At 38.8% G+C, this 9,087-nt stretch overlaps 1 protein-coding gene across 1 annotated transcript in view; it reads left to right on the top strand.

The window, feature by feature from the left end:
* Nucleotides 1-345: 345 nt before the first annotated feature.
* tm9sf4 (transmembrane 9 superfamily protein member 4) overlaps nt 346-9,087 on the top strand; it is a gene marked incomplete at its 5' end in the record, with an annotated part of 36,190 nt that continues 27,448 nt past the window's right edge. The window contains 4 exons of the mRNA XM_083891748.1: nt 346-366; nt 5,709-5,819; nt 7,947-8,046; nt 8,208-8,364. Of these exons, the coding sequence (XP_083747874.1) occupies nt 346-366; nt 5,709-5,819; nt 7,947-8,046; nt 8,208-8,364 (389 nt within the window). The remainder of the gene's footprint in view (nt 367-5,708; nt 5,820-7,946; nt 8,047-8,207; nt 8,365-9,087) is intronic.

The following is a 9,087-nucleotide window of genomic DNA, read 5'->3' as shown; positions in this document are numbered from 1 at the left end:
TGAGCCACCTGTCACTCATCCTCCAATGGCACAGAGAAGTGACCAATAACCTCTGAATGTACTATAACTGGTTTCATTTCATTCATTAAATTTGAAAACGAGATTGCGTTGAAATTTAACTCTCTTATAAAACAAACCAATTCATAATATATATAAAATGTTTTATTTAAAATGTAGACATTTAAATAAATACATTCAAAATAAAGGTAATGCGAGGTTTCATTGTGGATAACATCTAACTGATTTAATAATATATGTACAATAGAATGTCATAATCATAGAATCTTAAAAATGAAATACTCGATAACCCAACACCTTCCGCAACGTCACTAATGACACGTATTCAAAATGGCGGCCGCGGCTATGGTGAGTAAAAAAGCGAGCGTTTTTCTCTCCAACTACACCTCGTTTTTGAAAACGTTTTTCCACATTGAGTCACACGCAGCGCTGTGAATGTAGCAGAGCAGCTGTCCGCCACGTCCTTTCACTGACGGTGAAACGCTTTATATGTGTGGACTTGCTGGAAATAGCTGCTGTTTGAATGTTGACGAGCTGGCTAAGTGGTTGTTGGGAGTTAGCTAAGTTAGCTAACGTCACCTAGCTTACTTGTCAGTGGGTTCAAATCAGTTTCCCCGTTACTGATCTGGTTTATAAAAGTGTTCCGACGGAATACAGGTGGCCACGTTTGTGATTTTGTGTTGTCATTCCCTGTACTGTCAGGAGAAATCGGCTTGTCGAACTTTGGCTCAGTGTTAGCTGTTAGCAACGGTATCAGGCAGGATCGACGTGAGGTTGTTGTCGGGGGGGAAGCAAGTAAGAAGAAAGTGTTGCAACACGTCTGGGCGACATGAGTGGATTATCGTACAAACACATCATATGTGTATTTTGTCATTAAACTGTGACGTTTTGTTCCAGAAACCATGACTGTCGTTGAAGTAAGTAGCCACACTTGCTAACTTCCGTCTGTGCCCCATCCTAAATCAGCGTCTATAGTAAATGTGCTCTATTTGATCGTTGTGTGTTGTGTCACATTGTTATAATTTGGCTTCGTGTTGAAGGACAATAGACGTGTATTCCCAAGTGAAACAATGCATATAAAAGACTCGCCATACATGTGGTTTTTCAATCATACTATGTGGAATCTGAGACATTGGTATGGTGCTATTGCGTTGAGGAAGTGCACAACATTATTACTTATATCGCTTATAAAGGTTTAATTTTTGTTAAATTATCATTATTGGGATAACCGTAAAAAGGGAACATTGCAATATTGTAATATTGTAATATTTGCAGCTACTTTGTGCTGCATAGTTTTCTTTCCAGATTCTCAGTCCCTGTATCACTATTATGTGTGAAGCTGACTTTGGCTATTGATATATAAGGCTCTAACGGAGGAGACCGGTTCCCCACATGCCCTTTGGCAAACATGGGCGTGGGTGTCATGTGACTGCTTTGTTCTTGGTCACTGTCATCACCCTGGACCACAGATACAGTGTGTTGCAGATGGAACAAGAACCTGTGGAATCCTGTAGGTTTTTATGCGCCGGTGGGTCACGACCTGGACTCTAACCAGATTTCCTCTCACAGTAACACTTAATCATCTGCTTCAGGCACACTTTATGCTGTTTGAAAACGAACAACACCACAGTGGGGAATATTCAGTCTCTGCCGTTAATCAGTTCAAGTCTGTGATTTGTGCAGAATTATATGTAGCCTCTTCATCTATTTATGCATTTATTGATTGATTGTCAGAAATAATACATCTAAAGCAACTGACCCTAAAATCCTCCTAATATGTCACAGACTCAGGAATAATGTTCATATAACATACTGAACTCACCAACAACAAAAGTACAGCCAAAATATTTGCATTAAAAAAAAAACATTTTGCAGACTGCAAATCATGTTTTGGCGTGTGGCGTCACCTACCAGCGTATACCAATCATTGCAGTCAGTAGTGAAATTAAATACATACATTAGTTATTAAATGTGTAATTAATTAAAATACAGATTCATTTTATGCAAAATACATATATAATTACTTCAGTATTCAACTAACTATCTCATGGTCCTGTGTTGCAGTACTTCATTAATTTTATAAACTCGCCCATCAAAGCCAGGGGGCAGAGTTCTAACACCTGATTGGTTACACTAAGCAATTCCAGATAATGGATCGATGCAGAGCTAGTGAACTAGGGATGCACCGATTGTGAAATTCTGGACCGATGCCGATGTTTAAAATAACGACTTGGCCGATACCGATGCCGATGTTTTTTCTTTTTGTTATTTATTTCGTCTTTGGTGCCACAGAAACATTACTGAACTATTTTAAGTCTTTCAGCTCTTCATCATACTATTATTTAATGAGCACAAATTCAATAAGACAAATTTATGAAACCTTTGATGTCAATTTTCAGTTGACATTAACCTTAATTAACATGTAGGGCTGCAACAACGAATCGATAAAATTGATAAAAATCGATTACTAAAAGCGTTGGCAACGAATTTAATTATCGATTCGTTGAGTCGCGCGATTAATACGTCGCTCCTAGGCGCGGAACTGTTTACAGATGCCGACGCTTTCATGCCGGTTGATGCACGCCCACAGCGAGCCTTGTGTGCGCTCGAATAGTCGAGCGAATAAGCGGTGCTGGAAAGTTTTAGAGTGAGCGACAACTTATATTTTAAACTTGAAACATGGCGGAAGCGGAGAAAACCGTTCCGCCGAAATCTTCTAAAATGTGGGAACACTTTACCATTCATGAACCTAAAAAGTGTGTTGGTTGCAATCTTTGTAAGAGCGAAATGGCGTGGCAGGAGAGAACCACGGTGAATAACCAGCACCTAAAAAGAAAACACATCGGAGTCGTCCGTAACAAGGAAGGGAGTAAGGAAGTAAGGACATGTAGCATTAGTCTCTCATGTTTCCTGTTTAGTGTGTTAATTTATTAATTATTCAGCTTTACAAACATGAACAGTTTATTAAACTAACCAAAGCTGATTAAAGTGTGTGTGTGTGTGTGTATAAGCACTTACAGCTTAGGCTGTCAGACAGGGTCAAAATCAACATATTAATCATTTAATCATTTAATATTACCTTTGATAGCACAGACATTGGAGCAATAACCAGTTGTTTTTACACTTTAGTCTGCACTGTGAATTTGAAATGTTCCGTTTTTGAATAAAGATGTGGCAATTACAAATGTTTCTTTTTTTTAACCGATTAATCGAAAAAATAATCGACCGATTAATCGATTATCAAAAATAATCGTTAGTTGCAGCCCTATTAACATGACAAGTTCTTTTCTGAAAAATATCCCAAAAGCCCTCTTAGACTGTTGACTAATCAGTGAAAATATTTATTCAGCTCTTACATTGCCCAACAAAATTATTTGAGTGGTTCTAGCCTAAGGAACACAAACTTTGTCAGGGAGAAGTTTTTTTTCAGTACCTACATCGCCCAGAAAAAAATATTTGTCAAAACTAAATTGTACATCAAGTGTAAATGTAAAAACAATAGGAAAATAAATAAATTTGCCTCTTGCGCTGTAGATGTGCGCTCTCTCTATCGTGCGTCTCATCCTCGGCACCGGCTGCAGGCAACAGGTGCGCATGAAGTATTGCTCGTGCGCGTTGTTTAACATCCTCATCAAAGTAGCTATCTTTGTATCTGGCATCCAACAATGTAGAAATACAGAACATGGGATCACACTAGATTTGATCGAAGTGTTTATTTACAGTATCTAGTAATGCGGTCTTTGTTGTTTTAACGCCGTGGTCTGTGTCAGTCTGCTTGCTCAGAAAACGCCTCAGGGCTCTCACAGAGGGAATGACGTCGGCAGCCGATGCCTCTGATGAGCTAACTTCTCTGGTCAATTGTTCAAACGGGGAGAGCAGTTGGTTTAGATACTCTATCAAACAAACGTTTATTATAACCAGTACATATCAATGGCCCTTTTTCAATTCTCAAATTGGGAAGTACGTACTTGAGAAGTACTAGTGTAGTACATACTTGCCAAGTACGGGAGTACACAATTTATCATTTATCAACACTACCTACAGTTTTGATACATTAACATATAAAATACCTTTAATAAATGCACATATATTTGTATTTTCACATTTTATATATTTATATTTACTTTATTTATTTATTAATTTTTATTAAAATATACAGTACCATGTGGATATATATACAACATAAGATTCATGTACCATGTGGATATATGTATATAATATATATATATATATATATATATATATATATATATATATATATATATATATATATATATATATACACATGTATGACGTTTTTCATGAAAATAATCGGCACAATAAAACTGATAATGATGAATTGTTGCTCCTGAGTGAGTACAAGCCAACAAAGAAACATTTCACACAAATGTGCAATGTACAGTGTGATTTTGCCCAGTGGAATCTTGATGTTTACATTTTTTCATTCATACATGGTATGAAGATTCTTGACAATTCTATTGTCATGACAACCCTTATTGCTATTGATGTGCCCAGCCCAACTAACAAATATTAATAAGCTGGCGTTGTGTGTCATAGACTGTATGGTATTGACAGTAGTATGTAGTATTAATCTGTTACACTAGCCTAATCTATTTGCAAACGGCAGCATTAACATTTCAGGATATGATGTTTATGGTGACATTTCGTTGAGATAATATCCTCAAACTAATCTCCTCATCCTGAATTATGCATACATAGGGCCCTATGAAATTCATGTTATTTTTTTCCAAATTCCATTTAATTTTTTTTCAAAGAGACTTTCCAGCATTTTTTCCACAGTTCACTCACCGTGTTTGGGCTGCAGAATTATCAGTGGATTCCTAAATATAAAATCTTTATTGACTAACAATATAACCGTAATAATGGCATATTTGATAGTGTGACTTGAGTCACAATCGGCACCTGGACAAGGGGACGCTCGCTTGTTACATGCGTGCATAGCACACTTGTTCACGGATTTAGACAAATCTGTGGTGTATAAACAAGTCTATATAAAGTAAATAAATAAGTAACATTCACTGGGGGAAACCACCGGATGAGTGTTTGTGAGGAGATGCACGGGTTGTGCCACGAATGAGCGGTCCCCGGAACATTTCCCCAGACAAACGTTCTTTCTCCTCACGATGACAACATTTCAGTCACGTTATGTCAATTTCCACTATATTCCGCGTTTAACATTAGATTCCGTTTTTATTGGCCAATTCCTCGATTCTGTCCACGATTCCGGAAATCATAGGACCCTACATACAGAATTTGGATACTCATATCCTGACTTGATGTGCTTTTAATCTGCATCTGCATCAAATTTAAAGTATATCCTTATGTCAGCCGTGTCATGATTCTTCCCTCTCAAATCATGATGGACCCGTTGCTGCTGTTGCTCTGCTGTTTTGGCATTGACTTGGTATTGAAGCATCTGTCCCTCTTGACACTTCTGTTCCAATTAAAACAATTGTTTGGCAATAATGGTGTTAATCTGAGAGCTCAATATTTTGTCAGGTGTTATTTGGTATAAAAACTTTGAGAAATACTGATGTGTGTTTCATGATTAACATGATGATATTAATACATTTATAAAGCCTTTTTTTTGCTCATACAGTGATGGCATTGTTTATGTATATTAGTTAAGTGTGTGTTTGCTAAGATATTTAGCGGCGTCTGTGTTGCAGGAGACGTGGTGGGCCTTGCTGTTGTTGGCCTTGTTGCCTGTGGTCCGACCTTTCTATGTTCCCGGAGTAGCTCCCCGGGACTTCCGAGACGGTGACACAGTAGATATAAAGGTAAGACCAAACTTCGATGTTCACCTTTTTAAAGATTGCCAGGAACTTTATGATAATGTTCAAAAACCTTAACCCACATTTAACCAGTGCTCTACACAAACATCTCTACAGTCAGAAGAGTTTTGTGCAGATGGTTGTAAGTTTGGTGTCTAGTTGGGCAAAGGGTGGGTGCATCAGATGCTTCCAGGATGCATTTTAATGCCAGGTGTGAACAGTCGTACTTGACTGGAAACGTACAGTGTCATCCAATTGCATGCAGATGTAATTAGGTTGAGCCACAGTTGTACCTTAACTATGGCATTCAATTGGTTTCCTGTCATTGTCCCAGTGTACAAGCACTAGTGGTGAAATTATTTATTGAAGGAAGTGTGTCCACCTCCTTTCCACTGGGGGGTGAAATGCCCCCCTATCAGTTTGTTAATATTACACGGTTTCTGTTCTGTTCATGTAGCATGCCATTCTAAGTCTTCTTGCCGTTAGTGAACTTTAAAATATAAAATTATTTAAGTTGATAAAATGTACTGGCTTGAATTTCACCTTCCTTCTGCAGCACCTATGCAGAGCAACCCAGGCCAGTTTAATCTAACTCTGGTCCTGCTGAAGGTATATATGCACTATTAGCTCAACTACCTATCTGACATCCATCTCTATCGATTCAGTACCATTTCCGTTGGACATTTACATGTATTTTAACGTCAGACGCATCGACAAAATCGTCATAAAACCAAGTGTAACTTTAACAAACAGACACGCTGCATACCCACAGAAAGGTCAGAAACTCAGCTAAAAGCTCATATAAACCATTCTTATGTTCACAACACACAGTTAAAACACCGATGGATCAAACAGCAGGAGCGGAAAAAAACCGTCACAGCGCACTCATTGAAAAGCGGCACCGGAGCGTCAGTGTGATTATGTAAACAAAAAAAACACGTTTCGGCTGGACAGCGGAGAATCTACAGATTGCAACGGTACCATTTTTATCACTCTATGACCAAGATTCACAGATCCAGCCCCAAAATAAGAGCAAAACAACAACTGACTTTCAAGAAATACAAGCAGAAATGTCCTCTTACCTTTGCTGTTTATCAAATTTATTTAGTTATTTCCACCAAAAAAAAAACACTTCTAATGAAGAACTACACTTTCCAGCATGCTTTGGGAACAAATCCCAGTCTGATGGATCATTACAGAGCGACATTAGATCGTTCTGATTAGAGAAGGGCAAATATCCGCACAAATGCGTCATATGCATTTATGTCCTTTTGACTCGCTAATAAAGTGATTCACACGCATTTGGAGACCGGGGTCAGATTCTACCGGTTTAGAGGTTTAAAACGAGCTGTCAATCACCCTAATTGTCCAAGGTAAGCCAGAGCTATGGCGCTGCGTAACTGAAGACGCCGCAGAGCCACAGAGTTGTTATTACGCACCGCACAGGAAGCATCGATTTACAGCGAGTTATCTTCTTTTTTTTTAGATCTGTAGTGACATATTAATAAAATTACATGGGTTTTTAATAATTTGGTACCTAAGAAATCTCAAATGGCACAGATGATGCCAAGCTGTGCCAAAAGTGAGAATGCCCAGACATCTCTTTAATAAAACCTCTGTAATTTCACTCTGCTTCATTTCAGCAGCATCAGACTTTGCACAGCTCATGTCCACATGTTGTTTTATGACCTCCATGTGTTTTTAAGCTCCTACTGCATATTTTAAAGGTGATATTTGCTTTAAAATGCAATATGTTTTTAGTTGAGAGAAAAAAATCCTTCAGTTATGCTGTGTTCCATGTACATTTACTCTGACACAGTGGCATCTACAGTGAAACTTACACCTCTGGTGGAATTTCACAAGTGTTATCTTCATTTTGATACCAAGATAATCCACATGTAGCTTGTAACTGCAGAGGTTTACTCTATTTAGTTTGGGCATGTCATTTTTGAGCAGGGACTCCAAAAAGAGGGTCAGGGAAGAAGTGGTTAAATGTTCGGTTGTGGTCACAGTATTTTTTTAACATCAGTGTTAATACCAGGTCTCAACACGGCATAGGACGACAATGTTGTGATTGAAGTTTTGCATGTCACTCTCTGAGCAAGTCAGTCAAGCCGATTATTTGTTTTTCAGGCAGTGAAGCTGACCAGTTCCCGCACACAGCTTCCTTATGAATACTACTCCCTCCCTTTCTGTAAGCCAGGCTCTGTTGTCTACAAAGGGGAGAACCTGGGTGAGTGGATTGCAGCAGACGTCTGAGAAGTTCATCTGCAATTATTTCTTAATGTAATCTGAACCTGTAGAGGTAAAACAGTGTTATGTTGACATGCTGCACTAAAAAAGTGCTCTCATTCATATATTCTAAATAAATTTTTTCATGATTCTCTCTTGTAGGTGAGGTGCTACGTGGGGATCGTATTGTGAATACACTGTACACTGTTGAGATGAACAAAAATAAGAAATGTGAGATGATGTGCAGCAAGAAAACTCTCAGCATAGATGAAAGCAAGCTGGTTGCTGAGCGAATCCAGGAGGAGTATTATGTTCACCTGTGAGCATACATTTTTCAAACTTTAAGTTTACATTTTTAAAGATGTTAAATTTGCTAAGTACATACAAAGTCAATTAACAGACTCAATGAAAAATCGCACTGACAGGATTAGTGGCCAGACTCTGCTCATAGTGGAGCGGGAAAACGTAACATTTTTGTGTGTGGTCACTCAGAGCTCTATGACACAAGTTGCTATATGCACTCTGTCTCTTGTGGAAATGTTTGCAGAGAAGAAACTGCCGCCTTGTGTGGTTTCACAACACCATACGGAGCTGGACACAACTTTGCGAGTTTCACTGTTTACTTCGGGAGCTCCGTCTGGAGTAGGGCTGTAATCGACCAAAGAAACTCTTGGTCGACTAAAGCCCTGAAATTTCGACCAAAAATCGACTAATCGACGGGGGGTACTTTACTTTGGTGCGGCTCTTTTATTTTGAAAAGACATGCACCCGCAAAGTCCCTGTGCGGCTGCGGCTCTTAATTTGAAAAGACCCGCAGCCACGGCTGGAGTTCAACAGGGTCTGACGGCTCTGACAGCGTTTTGCATTACGTTCATCTGCGCAATTTCATAGCCCGTGATATCCGAAAATAACTAGTAATATCAGCACAATAACTGTTGAGGAGTACAGAGCGAGACTGAACAGCGCAGCGCAGCTTCGCGGCTGAGACACAAATAGACCCATTTTTTCTGATTATGATTAAGGTGACCCATTCAATAGGTGC

This window comes from Microchirus variegatus (genome assembly GCF_963457635.1).
Source record: "Microchirus variegatus genome assembly, chromosome: 6".
NCBI classification, from domain to species: domain Eukaryota; kingdom Metazoa; phylum Chordata; class Actinopteri; order Pleuronectiformes; family Soleidae; genus Microchirus; species Microchirus variegatus.
Note: the sequence above shows the minus strand (reverse complement) of the source record. Positions and strands in the feature narration are given on the sequence as shown.